This window comes from Vigna unguiculata, chromosome 8, assembly GCF_004118075.2.
Source record: "Vigna unguiculata cultivar IT97K-499-35 chromosome 8, ASM411807v1, whole genome shotgun sequence".
Classification (NCBI taxonomy): Eukaryota; Viridiplantae; Streptophyta; class Magnoliopsida; order Fabales; family Fabaceae; genus Vigna; species Vigna unguiculata.
The window spans coordinates 28,574,162-28,591,397 of record NC_040286.1 but is presented as its reverse complement, the minus strand read 5'-3'; the positions used below and the strand labels follow the sequence as shown (position 1 = coordinate 28,591,397).

Here is a 17,236-nt window from a genome sequence, read left to right as displayed (position 1 = left end):
TATTTACTTTGAAAGGAATCATGAAACCCAATCTCAATGAAGTTTTTATCTTATCTTTTTTTGCAATCAAGTTATTAATTTCCATTGTGTCAATTTTGTTTATTCTTTACATTTAATTCTAAACTTATTTTCATCTAAACCAAAAATGTTTTGTAATTGTAACGTCCAAATAAATAGATAAAGTCCATTTAATAAAACGCCACATACATAATATACAGAGGGTACGAAGATTTGGAATATGAAGTACTCCGTACCCCAACCTATCCATAAAACATAAAAGAGGCCCCACACGGCCTAAAACAAAATACACTAGTGAACTAATAGTACGAGGTCTTGTACAAATAAGAAAAACATAGCAAATAAATTCTTCAGCGATGGGCCCCATAATGGGTCCAATACCCGTCCAGTCCATCAAGTTGTATCATTCCTATCATCATTACCACTGCCAGTTGTTCTCCTATCTGCTCACATCAATAGAATTGATGATCATCACAATAAGAGAAGAGCCACATACAAGACAATCAAACAAGCAAACAGGGTAAGCTAGTGTAAAGAAACCTTATATCACAACAGTCAACATACAATCTCAGAGTCAAACCTGAATAGCAGACATTCATGTAACATCCCTTTTTTTTTTAATAAACTGTATTATTTATTTTAAATAAAGCAATTAGAAAATCTTATATTTTTACTAATGTTTCATATTTTATCTAAATGTAGTTAAACAATAAAAATATATTTTATTATGATGTAGTTTTTACTTATTGAAAAAAAAAACAACAAAACTAATAATATATACATAAATACTAGGTAAAAATATTTAATTAAATAGGTGTGTGTAAAATATATATATATATATATATATATATATATATATATATATATGAATTTTCTAAAAGAGATAAAAATATATATAAAAAAAAGTAAAAGAAGATAAGAAGAAAAGATAAGGAAAAAAAAGAAAAAAAAAGAAGAAGAAAGGATAAGAAGATAGTAAGAAAGGATAAAAAGAAAAAAAAAGAAAAGAAGATAAGATGAAGAGATAAAGATTATCTGTTCATTAATGTAGGTAATGATGGTAATAATGATTTGGAAAAGGATAAGCATGTGTGGCTTATATATATACATATGTATGGAGATGAAATGAAATGAAAAGAAGAAGTTATGTAAAGGAAAGTGAGAAAGGGAGAAAGAAAAAGTGAGAGAGAAAGAAAGGAGAGAGAGAAAGAAAGAAGAGAGAGAAAGAGAAAGAGAAAGAGAAAAATAGGGAAAGAAAGTTTAGAGCAAAGATTCAAAGAGATCCTAGTTCTCTTCAAATATTATTAGTGTGCTCTTCAATCAATAAGGTAAGGGGGAGTGAGGTTAAACTCTTATATATTAATCTTGATAAGTTCATGGGTTTTATATTAATCTTTTATTTATTTTGACTCATATATTATTCTATTTACTTTCATTTAACTTATTTTCATTTATTATCCTCTTATATTTATTTTATTTAATCTCCAATTATATATTGATCCTGTTTATTTATTTATTTTATTTTATTTATCTCCAGTTACGCACGGGTCCTATTTATTTATTTTATTTTATTTATCTCCAGTTACGCACTGGTCCTATTTATTTATTTTATTTTATTTATCTCCAGTTACGCACTGGTCCTATTTATTTATTTTATTTTATTTATCTCCAGTTACGCACTGGTCCTATTTATATATTTTATTTTATTTATCTCCAGTTACGCACTAGTCCTATTTATTTATTTTATTTTATTTATCTCCAGTTACGCACTGGTCCTATTTATATATTTTATTTTATTTATCTCCAGTTACGCACTGGTCCTATTTATTTATTTTATTTTATTTATCTCCAGTTATGCACTGGTCCTATTTATATATTTTATTTTATTTATCTCCAGTTACGCACTGGTCCTATTTATTTATTTTATTTTATTTATCTCCAGTTACGCACTGGTCCTATTTATATATTTTATTTTATTTATCTCTAGTTACGCACTAGTCCTATTTATTTATTTTATTTTATTTATCTCCAGTTACGCACTGGTCCTATTTATATATTTTATTTTATTTATCTCCAGTTACGCACTGGTCCTATTTATTTATTTTATTTTATTTATCTCCAGTTACGCACTGGTCCTATTTATTTATTTTATTTTATTTATCTCCAGTTACGCACTGGTCCTATTTATTTATTTTATTTTATTTTTATCTCCAGTTACGCACGGGTCCTGTTTAATTTATATTTTCTTATTATATTTACTTATAACGTTCTAATCCTTATCTAATTATTTATTTAAAGTTCTTGCTTTGATTCTTATTTTATCATTATTTTATAATTAAAAAAATGTGAAGTGAAAGTAAATATTGTTTTATTCAGTGAGCTTGAATATAAGAAAATTACATGTACATTTTATTTTATTTTATGTTCTTTGTGTATAGTTTATGCAATGACATGATTTGATAGTCATCACATTTTATGACCTTTGAAAATATTCAAGAGTATGTCAGTTAAGTAAGAGTTAAGTCTGGTTTCAATAAGTTGAGATTAAACCAGTGTCAAAGTATTTGTATTTGGGAAGTCACAGTTTGGTACACTGCGGGATGAAAGGCAGGGACCATGGTGGGGTCTAAGGAAATTTTACCAAGTATGTGAATATCTGGATAGTTCAGAATAGCGCACTGGACTAGGATATTCATAGGCCAAACTTGGGACTATCCGATACCTGCTCGGCATTGCGAAGGTTAGGTAGTGAGTATATATCTCTTTTGTGAGCCGATGAATGGCTAATATTCTCGAGAAAGAAATAATTATGATTGTACCAATGTTTTATGAGAAATACTCAACTACCTAATCACTTCCCAAAGGAACTTTTGATGTTCAGATTGGATCATCAAAAGTGAAATATGGATCCATATGTCTGATAAAACAAGATCAAGTTTTGTGTTTATAGGTCCAAATCTAGGCCCCCGGTGTCTTCATTGTTTGTTGAGTTTATTAAGATTGATATTTAAGGCTTATAAAGACCTCACTCCTTTCATATTTTTCTTTCATATGTACCTGTTGCATGAGCAGAAGAGGAACCTGCTCAGTGAGAGTTGTTCGGGATATTATTGGTGGATCTTCTGAAGATTGACTCATGGATAATTTCTATTAATATATTTAGGAGATATTAAAAATATAGATAATCTTTTATTCTGATGTAGAACTCTTAATATTTTACAAATACATATTTTTGTAACATTTCATGAACAATTATAGAGATGTATACTATATATATGAATATGAAGTTATGTTATTATTAATGTTCTCTCAAGGATAATCGTATGGAAAAAAAATTGATTCCATATCTTTTTATCAAATAATAATTATTTAGTATTGTAGTCGGGGCTTCACAATTCACACGTGGATTACCAAAATCATTTAAGACCCCCAAGACTTGACTATCCGCATACACATAATGAGGCACCACCATGTGGCAGTGAAGAACTTTTGAACAATTGGTTCACAAGATTGGACTTAGTCACCTTAATGATGTAAGTTTACATAAGGGAAAAAAATAGAATATGTGATGAACAATATTGTATTAAAGAATACAGAATGTTGTGTACTCTTTTTCCTTCACTAGGTTTTTTTTTATTCCAAAGGGTTTTTCCTAATAAGATTTTTTCCTATTAAGGCTTTAACTATGCACATTCTCTTATCAATGGACACCACTCAAGGGGAGTGTTATGAATTAATGATTGTCCCTTGATTTGATACATTTACTCGTATGATTGATTGATTGATATGATTGATACTCATATGATTCATTACTCTTTATGTAAATAGTAAATATTTATATTAACTAAGTTGTTTTGTTTCCTTAATGGATTACATGTTATATCTATAAATAAGATTCTTCCTATTAATAATAACACACACAAAAATTATTCCCTATTCTCATTCTCTATTGTTTATTTTTTTCTTCTATTGTCTCTTCTTTTCTCTTCTCCCTATTATGCTTTATTTTATAACAATTTTGACTTATACTATTATTTAAAAGATAATTTAATATTTAATGAACATAAAATAAAACAAATGAATTACCATCTTATGTTCTATAATAATTATATTTGTCAAACAAAACAATATTGTATAAGTTACAAGAAGTTATGTAACTTCTGTATATACACCACACCATTGTATGCCCTTAATGTAAGAAATAATAGCTAAGTTAGGTTGATTCTCAATCTTTTCATTAAATGATTACTATCTTATTTTTCTCATTTAAGAAGACTGAAATATTTTCTTGATTCGGATAAACCATCTGAACAACTCTTTTCTCTTTCACTCTACCTCACATATCACACAAAGTAAAAAAAAAAAGAAGAAATATTAGCATCGAAATCTTCTTATTAAATTAATTGAATTGTCGTACAAGGGACTATAGTTGCTAAATGGTGGACACTTTTTCCATTGACTCAATTTAGAGTAGTTGGCTATTTCACTAACACTAATATTTGCTTAAGCGTGATAGTTTGGGTTAGGAGTTAATACCAATTTTTACCAAATATTTGGAAAGTTTATGGAATTTTTGGTCACTTTGCTAAAAGTCCAACGAAAACGATTTTGATGTAATGTGAGAATGATCTATTTAACAGGATAATCTTGTCTTCAATTTTACTGTCCATGAAATTATCAACAATTATAATGTCAAAATATTTGACCTAACCACTTAGATAATACACATAAATGCAAAATATTTATTATAAAATGTTAGTTGATTGGTTAGTGACTTTGTTCCCTTGAGAACACATTCAAAATATTTAAGCATGTGTATTTCAAAATTAAGACCTACCAATGATTATGCTAATTTTCATGTATCCATAAAAATGAATTTGATGTTCCTCTATACCTTTTTAAAAAAATTTCATTTAATTTAATTGATATTTTCGAAAGTCAACATAATTTTATATACATTGTAATTACCAAGAAATTTCAGCAACTTAACTAATCAATTATATGGGAGGGATGTACGAAATTGTTTTAAAAATATGTCGAATTTTTAGTACCATCTTATACTTAAACTATTACTGACTTTCTTATACTTAAACTATTACTGACTTTCTTATACTTAAACTATTACTGACTTTCAAGAACTAATTTTATAAATTTTGTATCATTAATTATATTTCAATTTTTTAAAAATTTAAATTAAATTTTATTCAGACTAATAGCATAACAAAAAAACACATTCTGATTATTTGAATCAACTACCCGAACCCTTTAACGAGATAATGTAAAAAAAATTATAAGATAATGTGACAATGTCATTTTCCCTTTATCTATAACAATATATAAAGAGGATTCCATCTTTTGTGTCCACATTTTATAATATTGATTTTACCCTTAATTATTTAAAAATAATTTACTTTTAACAATTATTCTAAAAATCTCTTTTGTCTTAAACTATTATTTTAAAAACTTTTTTTTATATATATCTTATTTTTTTAATTTTACATTTAACAACTATTTTAAAAATTAATTATATATTTATTATTGATCTTAACTTAAATTTATTGAAAATAAAAAAATGCGAACACACAGGTATGATAGCACCTGTGTGTTCGCTAGTATATATATATATATATATAACAATATATAAAGGAGATTTCCCTTTTTGTGTCCACATTTCAAAATACCAATTTTACCCTTTAAATATAATAATTTATTAAATTTTTAAAAATTGACCGTTACTTTTACAAGTTTTTTATAAAATCGGTTATCTCTGCTTCTTCTCTTCTTCTTTATTTATCAATGGTTATTCTTTCATCTGTTATGATATATTTCACTTTTTAATAAATATACTTTTAGTTTATATATTAATTTAATAACATTATAATATTATCACCTACTAATTTAATATCATGCATATTTAAAAAATACATATACACAAACACTATAGCTATATACATATATATATATATATATATATATATATATATTAAAATATTTCAAAAAGTCAACACAGCTACTCCTACTTCCTCATCTCCCTTTATTATGTACTCGCACGCACATATTTAAAAGAAAAATATATTTTGAGACTCTTATAAAAAATAATTTTAACAACTCTTTTTATTAATGTCGTAATAATGAAAAGTTCTAAATATTTATTTTTATTTATTTATTTATTTGTTATTATTATTATTATATTAATAAAAATGATTATTAATTGGTTGACTTTTTAAATATAAGTATGATATTTTAAAGACAGAGATGATGTGATGTTTTTATAGTAAAGAAGTTTGATACGTCGAAGAGATACTTCAACATATTTTAATAAAGGTTGATAAATTACTTATGTAAAAAAAATAGTATTTTATTATTTATTTTGATTAAAAATTAAAAATTAGTCTATTTTAATTCTATTTATAGAAAATTTGTCAAGTTTATTGAAAAGTTTTTTGTCAAAAAACTCGTTTTTATATACCGAATAAGGAAAATGAAAATGATATTTTAATAAGGTTGACAAAGTTCACATGACATATGTTTACTTTTTCTAAATTCTCCTTGTGTGGAACTACTCATGCATCACACTGCCAATTCATGATGAACAAACAATTTCAAATTGTGTCATACACTCCTCAAATGCATAAAATCATCATAATCCGTAATAGTCGCCCAAACATCCATATAGTCTACTAACATTTTTCATATAGCTTTAACAATTTTAAAATTGTGGAACCAACACAAAATATTCAATGCCTAGGGAAAAACAATGTTAATTGCATTTATTAAAGCAATGTATATGTTAATGACACATCTAATGGCAAATATAATCCTCGAAGTCCTTGAAGTGGCCAAATAAAGTTATTTTCTCATTCACTTCCTAATAAAATAAAGGTAGTAGAGAAAGTCAATCTCATGGACATGTCATATATAACTTCAAGCAAAGATAACCTATATTTTTTGGTTTTGTAAATGTTATCCATCAAGAATACAATGTTAAAAGTATCTAGCAATTTCACTAAATCGGGGTGGTTCCAAAAAAGTTCAGTCACAACATGTGAAAACTCATTATACCTACTCTAGTAATATAATTACCACACTCCAACAACAATATCAACTGTTGCATTTCAATCATCCTCTTTGTGATCTCTTGTATGAATATTGGACATTGTATAATTGCTTGATTGCTGTGAGATTTTCCTCATTGTTCTCTTTTAAAGTAAGTAATATGCTAGACAACTTTATTAGACTTTTGGTCATGTCAATATGCATGGAATACTCATTCAATTTTAATCTATCGGTACAGGAATGATCAACTAATGTATAAACCAATTCATGATTACAATTGTGACATAATAACTTTAAAACCCAACCTAACCCATTACGATTAGGTTTACCTCAAAATTTAAAGGAACAATCACACTTTCTTGTGACAGTTACCACTACAAGAAAATCGTGTATTGACGGCAATATCTGTCGGTAAATGATGACATCTGTCGATAAACGATAATTTTTGATAGGCAAAATTTCATTAGTAAACGACTTGTCTATAAAATTTATCGATGGATAGATCTGTCGGTAAATGATGTTCAACCCCTGTTTATTTTTCCTATACTTACCTCTAATTTAATAACCTAACAATACATAAGTTTCCCTTCCCTGTTGTCCGTTTGTCGTGTCAGACCCTAATGATTATTACAAAACCAAGACTAAAGGCCATCCTACCCACCCATTTAAGTAACTCACCTCGGGTCCCAAATACCCACATAAATACATTACAAAATAACAATGTCGTATCACTAGCTTTTCACACACATAAATCAAATTCTACTAGTCTCATTGTAAAAGGGAAAAAGGTAGCCTTCTTTAACCAATTCATCTTCATTTTCCTCATACCTCTTCACATTGGATTATTCCATCTTTCGACAATTGATACCTCATCGGACATTTTATTCCAATATTCCATCTCTCCATAGTCATTGCAAAACAACACAATAACTTTCAGTCTCAACACACATTAACATATAAACAACCATGATAATTGGAAAGTCTAGAAAGCAAATATACATTCCATATTGTAGAATTCGGAAGGAACATTTACATTTTCAATTATAGAAGCCAAAATATATATTTACATTTCAGATTAATCTGAAATGCATACATATATATATATATATATATATGATTAAATATGCTCTAAATATTTATTTATAAATATATATATATATATATATATATATATATATATATATATATATATATATAACAAACTTTATAAATAAAAATTTAGAAAAATTTAAAAAAAGTTGTGAATTAGCCTGCACTTTGTGATAAGGTGGGTTACAATTTTTAACCCATTTTTCAGTGACAGTAAACATGGCCCGACTCGTTTCTAGCAGGTCAAAGGCGAGGCGGGCCAACATAGTCAAGCTAACCCATTTTGCCACCGATAACCACCATCAAAACACACTACAAGAACAAACTCTTCATTTCTATTAATTTCAACAAAAGGGTAGTTGAGATTTTAGAAAAGAAAATAATATTTTGACACCTAAAAAATTTTACACCCATATGACATTATCTTTGACTCTCTTTTTCTTTGCAATGATAAAAGTGTAGTTTTTTTATGACCATTTTACTCATTATATGAGTTGTCAAATGGTTATTTTTTTGAGTCAAATAAATTTTTTTCTTTTAGAAATATGAGGTGTACGAAGAAAACATGGGTGCGAGTAGAAATGTCACGGATTATAAGAACAAAAAGAAGAAAATAAAATACTAGGGAGTTTTTTTTTTCTAATAGTAAAGATATAAACAAGGGAAATGAAATTTTGACAAACGAATTTTTGATAAAATTACTAAATGGAGTATATTTTTATTTTTTTTATAAAAGTTACAAAAATAAAATAATTAAATTTTAATTTATTTTAACAAAAATAGTTATTTGACAATATTTGTCAAATCAAATTTTTTCAAAATATCATTTTCCTACAAAACATGATCCTTGTCCATCTTATAAAATCACTTAACCCTTCATTTTCCCCACACCTCATGTTGAATTTTTGCATGTAGGTAGAACATAAGGACACAAACGTGAACGATGATACATGTCCACTAACGTAGACAACTTAATTCCAACCTACCCTCTCCTAAACTTTCTCAAAATCTAATCAAATATATCAAATCAATCCATAAATATAAACCCAACCCAAGAACATTCCTCATCAAATGGAGGCCCTCTCTCTCTTCCTCACTCTAACAGCAACTCTCTCAGCCTATCTCCTCTGGTTTCTTCTCCTCGCCCGAACCCTAACCGGTCCAACACCCTTCCCCTTCCTCGGCAGCCTCCCGCAGCTTTTCCACAACCGCCACCGTGTCCATGACTGGATCGCCGCCAACCTCCGCGCCGCTGGCTCCTCCGCCACCTACCAAACGTGCATCATCCCCTTCCCCTTCTTGGCGCGCAGGCAAGGGTTCTACACCGTGACATGCCACCCCAAGAACCTCGAGCACGTCCTCCGCACGCGCTTCGACAACTACCCCAAGGGCCCCAGGTGGCACGCCGCCTTCCACGACCTCCTCGGCCACGGCATCTTCAACAGCGACGGCGACACCTGGCTCATGCAGCGTAAAACCGCGGCTCTCGAGTTCACCACACGCACTCTGAAACATGCCATGTCTCGGTGGGTTAACCGCTCCATCAAGAACCGGTTGTGGTGCATCATGGACAAAGCTGAGAAAGATAGGGTCTCCGTGGACCTACAAGACCTTCTCCTGCGCTTGACCTTTGATAATATCTGCGGACTCACCTTCGGTAAAGACCCTGAAACTCTTTCCCCCGACCTTCCCGAAAACCCCTTCGCCGTTGCTTTTGACACCGCCACTGAAGCCACCATGCACAGGTTGGTATAGTTATACACCTTTTCAAATTTTGATATACAAGCAATTACATTAATTATGTTGTTCTAGGTTACAATGCTCATAATGTTAAATGTACCTTTTGTTATGTTATGTTACAGGTTCCTCTACCCGGGTATAGTGTGGAGGTTCCAGAAGCTTCTGTGCATTGGATCCGAAAAGAGGTTAAAAGAGAGCCTCCGAGTGGTGGAAACCTACATGAACGACGCCGTTGCGGATCGCAGGGAAACTCCCTCCGACGACTTGCTCTCGCGTTTCATGAAGAAGCGTGACGCAGCCGGCAACCCCTTTTCTTCCGCCGCGCTTCAACGCATTGTCCTTAACTTCGTCCTCGCGGGCAGGGACACCTCATCGGTGGCCCTCACCTGGTTCTTCTGGCTCCTCATGAACCACCCTCACGTGGAGGAAAAGCTCATGCAAGAGATCACAACGGTTCTCTCCGACACGCGTGGTGGAGACCGCCGCCGGTGGACGGAGGACCCCCTTGACTTTGGTGAGGCGGACCGGCTGGTGTACCTGAAGGCGGCGCTGGCGGAGACGCTGCGTCTGTACCCGTCAGTGCCGCAGGACTTCAAGCAGGCCGTCGACGACGACGTGTTGCCGGACGGGACAGTGGTTCCGGCGGGGTCGACGGTGACGTACTCGATATACTCGGCTGGGAGGGTTGAGACTATTTGGGGCGAGGATTGCATGGACTTTAAACCGGAGAGGTGGCTTTCGGTTCGCGGGGACCGGTTCGAACCGCCAAAAGATGGGTTCAAGTTCGTGGCTTTCAACGCTGGACCGAGAACTTGTTTGGGCAAGGACTTAGCTTACCTCCAGATGAAATCAGTGGCCGCCGCGGTGCTCTTGCGTTACCGGCTATCGCTGGTTCCCGGTCACCGGGTGGAGCAGAAGATGTCACTCACTCTGTTCATGAAGAATGGGCTCAAGGTGTTCTTGCATCCACGTAAGCTCCAAGGAGGGCCAGGTGTTCCCACGTCATCATAAAACGACGTTGTTTTCGTCATTGTACTGCATGTATCCACCGAGTATGGGACATTGAATGTGTATATGTATTTTTGTATTTGGAATTTGGGTGGTGTATTTGTATTTTGTGTACTATTAGTGAAAAAAATAGTACTGTTTATCATTTGTGCGTCATTTATATTTCTTTGTTGAGAAAATAATAATAAAGAGATTATGTTCCAAAACTTTCTTCTCTTGTGCTGATATATAGTAAACTTGTAGGAATATAAAGTTTTAAATGTGAGTTTATGATTGGAAAGTATATTTAGATATAAGTTTTAATTACATTTAACTAAAAAATAATGATTGACCATACCTATAAAGTATTTATAAAGTAGAGAATTGTTTCATGTTGTGCTACTTATCAAGTTTTGAGAGTAAGATGCAGAGTGGGTAAGTGTGAGAAGTAAGAACATTTGTTAATGAAATGATATTTTTTATGCGAACGAAAAACTTATAATATATTGTTTTTAAAAATTATTCTTAAGTGTTTCGAATTTATTGACCTAAGGTGACTTTTTAAAAAAGTAAGATGGGGTCTTAAAAGTATATAACAATACAATTGATATATTTTTGGCAATTATAAATTTGTAAAAATGAAAGTGTTGTCAATTTAAAATTTTACTAGTAAACATAAAGAATGAAAATGTGTGAAAAGGTAGTGTTTAAGTCATAAGGATTAGATTGTTACAAATAAGATAACTTACAATTAATTGATTAATTGGTGATATTTAGTGTAAGGGCTTAAAAGTTGAGAACAACACAGTTGATATATTTTTGACAATTAAATTTGAGAAAATGAAAGAGTTGGCAATTTGAAATTTTAATAGTGAAAAGGTAATGTTTAGGTTTCAAGGGTAAGATTGTACCATATAAGTCAAAGTTACAATTAAATTAAATTGTGATATTTTAATGTATTATCTTATATATAAGAAGAGTCGGTTGTTGTACTCTTATTATTAACTACCACAGATTATACACAGTATGATCATTATAAATATTTTTAAATTACCACAAATCTATTTATCTAATTATCAAAAAATGAAAAATAGTGATTATATAAGATTATTTTTTTATTTTTATAATCATAATAAAATCTTATGTGATAAATTGACATGTTTATAAATTTTTTAAATGATCATTAAATTTATAGTTATTAACATTATATTGAAATTATGTTAAAATCATGTTAAAAATAATAAAATGTCTTTCAAATTATTAACATGTATTTAAGAGTATGTATATATGTGTCAGGACATAGAACATGTCATTGATATAACGTATCCGAACTTTATAGGTTAGAGACATATAAAATTTATTTTATTCTAAAGTATAAGTGTACTATGATTTTGTAATTTAAAAGTAAACATAAAAAAATGTGTGAAGTCCACTAAAGAGACAAAGATCAATGTCAGACCTTTATAAACATAAGCAAAAATACCAATTTAGTTTTATGATCAATCTTTTTAATCTATAATTTTCTTTATAATTATGGTTAGTAAACTTATTCTTTTTTCATAGATGTAATTAATCACATTTTAAGAATGAAATATTTCTCATAAATTTCCCTCATTAACAAATTGCATAGTAATAGTACCTTTTTAGAATTTATACCTCAAAATGACAAATTTTATATTAAAAAAATCCATAATGAACAAAAAACTTGCAATCTGCATTATCTTATATCAAAATCAAGCACCAATCAAATATGGTTATATTTTTTCCTACCAAATATTATACTAAAAAAAAACCTTAAGCAAAAGGAGAATCAATCAATGCAATATAACAGAAAAAAAAAACAAGGAGATTATGCAAAGAGGAAACAGTAAATCCCATGCAGACGTTACTACAATTAAGTTGTCATCATTGCTATGACATTATTTCAAAATACGACCTGAACTATGAAGCTTTATGACCTATGAAAAGAAACAAACTCTACCAAATCTCCTCTCCTTTTACTTGTGAGCAACCTTGATGCCGAAAATCTATGTTGAGATTCTGATTTCCATACCCAGCTGCTACATTGAACAAGGGAGACACATAAAAATCCGAAGGAAGATGAGTCTCTCTAGGGAAGAAACTATCATTGAAGTGCACATTATCTGGGTATTGCAGAGAATACACAACATCACTCTCATCCACATCATCAACATTCATGTTCCAGTGATCCAAATACGAGGTTGGACACATCTTAGAGTGCTTAGAGGCCTCAACATTCTCAGTGAAAATTTGTTGCATCAAGAGTGGTTCATTACCGAAAGGTTCATAGAACACATGATTCAAAGGTAACACATGATTCAAAGGTACCTTTGAATCCTGTGAGGGTGTTGGGGCAGTGACAACAACAGGTGTAGGGTTTGTGGTGATCACGGTCTTGCTTTTGATGTAGTCTTCGAGTATCGAAGAATGTGGTTTTCCGTTAGATGTTTTTGTTTTCTTGTGCTTTCTCTTTGAATTCTGTCTCCTTTTGGTGGCATTCCAGTGGTTCTTTATGGCATTTTCTGATCTTCCTGGAAGGCATTTTGCCATCTCGCACCATCGATTTCCGAGCCTCGCATGCATGTCTACCACTATTCTCTCTTCTTCTTCAGTCCAACTATCTTTCTGGTAAAGGTTCAGTTTCAAGAACAGTACATAACAATACATGTTACAAGTGAAACAAAAAACCAATAAAATGAAAACTTATATGAAAAACTGAAAAATGCATTAGGGAACTATAGTTATGCACCATCATAAGAATGAATGCTAACCTAAATAGATGATAGTGTTAAGATTTCGTCTCATTAGTTAATTACAAAAAAATAAGAAAACTTTAATCAACCTTGTTCAAATTGGTAAAACACATGCTTGTATATACTCAGATGCTGATTTGCCTGTGTTTTCATTTCTAGGGTATTTCAAATTTTAAATTGTATGGAAATGACAAAAGAATTTTGTATGGTTTAAAACATTAAAAAATGTAGTTAATTTTTAAAAAGAAAAATCTAGTGTCATCAACTTTCTTTCTCTATGGAAACATTATATTTTGATAGGTTGAATTTTTTTATTTTTATTTTTTTGCGATTATAAGTTAGAAGGTAAAACAAATGTACAAATATAGAGTATACATATAATATGTCATTGGCAAATCAAGAGTACGTTAATTATGTAATACCAAAAATTTAACGGTGAATTAATAATGTATAATTTAACGGTTAGTATAATAAATTATAGTTAGTAATTCACACTTTGTATTTATTTATATAATTTATGGTTTATTATATTGTTTATAATTATATAATAATTTTAAATCATACAGTTTAAAAGTATATAATTTACCACTAACTAATATAAATATTACAACTTATGGCTATATAAAGTGATTTTAAATTAAAACTTCTTATATAATTTAAAATTTATTATAAATTTAAATAATTATAATATATAAATTCTAAGAAAATTATCTGGTAAAACTTATATAAAGTTCTAAATATAGATTATACATTATATATTATACATTATATATTGTGACATTAAAATAATACAATTTAAAATTCAAATTCAAATTAAAAGATAAAAAAATAGATAATCTCCCTTAACTTTATCCCTTTTATAAATAGGTACTTTAATGTTTAATTTATTTTAATTGATATTCAAAATCCATCACATTTACTAAAAGATAGGTTGAACTTTAATTTTAATTCAATTGATCCTTGAAATTAATTTTTTTCTTTTAAATAAATACCTTAAACTTTTAATTTCATTATAACTAACCTTTAAAACTTATCTAACTTTTACAAGTAGTTTTTTTTTTAATTAAGTATAAGTAAATCATTTACATGAAATACCATTAATTTTTAATTTTTCTTCTTCGCTTTAATATAATTCATTTTTTATAAATTTAAATATAAAACAAATATTTTAAGATCTCTTTAAATTTTGCAACTTTTTTTAAATTCATTGTAATTTTTAATTGATTTTTAAAATATTTTACTTTGATTTAATTTTTTATTATATTTACAATGTTATCATCAAAAGATAAGTTTAAAGTTTGAATCATAAGATTTAGAATCTATATATCCTAAATTAATAGAAGTATCAACAACATTCAAATTCAAAATTTTAAATATACAAGTAGAAGTATCAACAGTATTCAAATTCAAAATTTTAAATAAATTAATAGAAGTATGAACAGTATTCAAACAAATAAATGTATTAATAAGACAACTGTTTATACTATTGCTCATTTTAAATTATCTTTTTCAGAAAATTGTTAATAGAAGTTTGATAACTTCTACTAAGGATTAATTAGAAAAGAAATTAAAATGCTAGATGTTCCCTATAGAAATGATAAAATTTAAGAAGTAATTAGAATAAAATTCAAATTCGAAGACACTTATTTATAAATGAGACGAAGTTTGAAAATCAATTGAAAAAAATTTAAAATTTAAGATACTGACTTGTAAAAGAAATCAAATTTAGCATGATATATAAAAATATTTGTTTTCTCTACAAAATAACATGAAAAACCATTATAAAAAATATGAATTTCTTTGCATAATTATATTGATTCACCATATCTGATGTGAACAAGAATAATGCACATCTTGATAGATGAAGGTTATTTGTTCAGATCTTGAAAGATATGTTGTGTTAAGATTTATAGTAGTGATATATACATAAACACATTATTAATAAAAGTCTATTGAAAGAAAAATATTTTTTATCTTTGTTTTCTTATATTATATCTTCTATAACAAATATTTTACTTTTTCTTCTTTTATCTAAATGTAGATCAACATTTTGGATGTGTATTAGACAATATCTTAGAAATTCCCACTGAGGAGGAGAATATCATCTTTTGACAACAGTTTAAAAATCCAAAAAAAAAAAAAAATCTTGATAAAAAAAATGTCAAAATATCAATGTTTTTATCTTGTTAATCTCTCTAAGATACTAGTTTAAATTTAAAATTATTATAAAGCTATCAAATTATAATATCATAACTATAAAAGAAACTTAATATCATAGTCTTGTAATACTAAAAATTAGAAATAAAATATAAATCTATAGTTTCTTAATATTTAGAGTACATATCAAAGTTCAGATAAAATATTTATGAATAGAATAAAACAAAAATATAATATATTGCAGGTTTTTCTATTATTATTATTTAAAAAAAAAGTTAAAATGATCCTGTACTTGAACTAGTTTTGAACCTATTCTCATTTTATAATTCAAAAACATAATCGAGAAAATCCTAAACCATACTCAAATTCTCAAGATGAAGAGGATGAGTGTAAGTACAGAAAAAAGACCATAAAAAACTGTATCAAATTCAGATGCACCAACCTTAATGTGTTATTAGATAGGGTGAACAAGATTCATTCTAATACAACTAATCTTAGGATGTAAAGTGTTGCAGTAACAAACCTTAATATCAGGACGCAAATGATTGTTCCATCTTTCTCGACATTGTTTGCCAACTCTTCCCTCCAACTTCTCAGCTATTTCAGCCCATTTTTTATCACCATGTTGTTTCACCAACCTTATCAATTTCCTGCAGTTATACCAAATAAACCTCAGAATTTATCAGACCAAACATTTGAAAAACACAGCTATTGTCCTAATTTATCCAACCTGTCCTCTTCCTTATTCCACTGTCCTTTGATCCAAGACACAGAACATTGTTTCTTTCTTCTCCTTCCCACCACTTTCGTGTTCTTACATGAAACTTGCATATCATCCAGACACAGTGTAAGGTTTTGGTTGTTCTTTGCCTGTTGTTGTTGTTGATGATGATGAGGAGGGAAGTGGCCAAATAAGAATTGATCTGTGTCTGTGGATGTCAAAACAGGGTTCATAACATCACAACCATAAATTTGAAAGCCATTTCCACCATGACTTTCTCCTCTTAACACAGTATCCATCAAGAGGAGAATAAATCAAAAGGGAAAGTATTGTTTATTGTGGGAAGGTGTAGGGTTTTCTGTTAGGTGAAATTAGGGTTCACAAATACTGAAGCTTAAGCCAAACACTGTAATAAGCAACTGAATTATAATAGCCATTAATTGTGTGCCTTTATGCAAGGGTCAGGAATGAATTTTTATAGTGTAACTCCTCAAATTCATTATGGACTAATTAAAAGTGTGGACAGAGGGATTAGTGGATGCTGATAGTCCATGATGTTTAATTTTAATTTATTGGATTTAACTCATATTTAATTATTACTTAATACAATTTTAATATACTACTTAATTGCATTTACATATATTTCAGTTAATTTTCAATTATGGGTCATTTATTGCATAATTTTTTTTTAAAA

At 29.3% G+C, this 17,236-nt stretch overlaps 2 protein-coding genes across 2 annotated transcripts; one reads left to right on the top strand and one right to left on the bottom strand.

Annotated features, from left to right (window-relative positions):
* The first annotated feature begins 9,221 nt into the window (after nt 1-9,221).
* LOC114193475 (cytochrome P450 86A1-like) lies at nt 9,222-11,067 on the top strand. Its single transcript, XM_028083294.1, has 2 exons — nt 9,222-9,908; nt 10,026-11,067. The coding sequence occupies exons 1-2, from the start codon at nt 9,235-9,237 to the stop codon at nt 10,912-10,914; spliced, it is 1,563 nt and encodes a 520-aa protein (XP_027939095.1). The 5' UTR covers nt 9,222-9,234; the 3' UTR covers nt 10,915-11,067.
* A 1,800-nt stretch (nt 11,068-12,867) lies between these two features.
* On the bottom strand, nt 12,868-16,841 carry LOC114195063 (transcription factor MYB64-like). The gene is made up of 3 exons (XM_028085459.1): nt 16,552-16,841; nt 16,345-16,471; nt 12,868-13,536 (listed from the first exon to the last, which is right to left on the bottom strand). Exons 1-3 carry the CDS (start codon nt 16,839-16,841, stop codon nt 12,868-12,870), a joined length of 1,086 nt encoding a protein of 361 aa, XP_027941260.1.
* Nucleotides 16,842-17,236: the final 395 nt, after the last annotated feature.

Coding starts and splice junctions, on each gene's coding strand:
- LOC114193475 (XM_028083294.1), top strand. CDS start 9,235: ATGGAGGCCCTCTCTCTCTTCCTCACTCTAACAGCAACTCTCTCAGCC. Junction 9,909..10,025: donor ACTGAAGCCACCATGCACAG/GTTGGTATAGTT, acceptor GTTATGTTACAG/GTTCCTCTACCCGGGTATAG.
- LOC114195063 (XM_028085459.1), bottom strand. CDS start 16,841: ATGGATACTGTGTTAAGAGGAGAAAGTCATGGTGGAAATGGCTTTCAA. Junction 16,472..16,551: donor TGGAATAAGGAAGAGGACAG/GTTGGATAAATT, acceptor GTATAACTGCAG/GAAATTGATAAGGTTGGTGA. Junction 13,537..16,344: donor ATTTGCGTCCTGATATTAAG/GTTTGTTACTGC, acceptor AACCTTTACCAG/AAAGATAGTTGGACTGAAGA.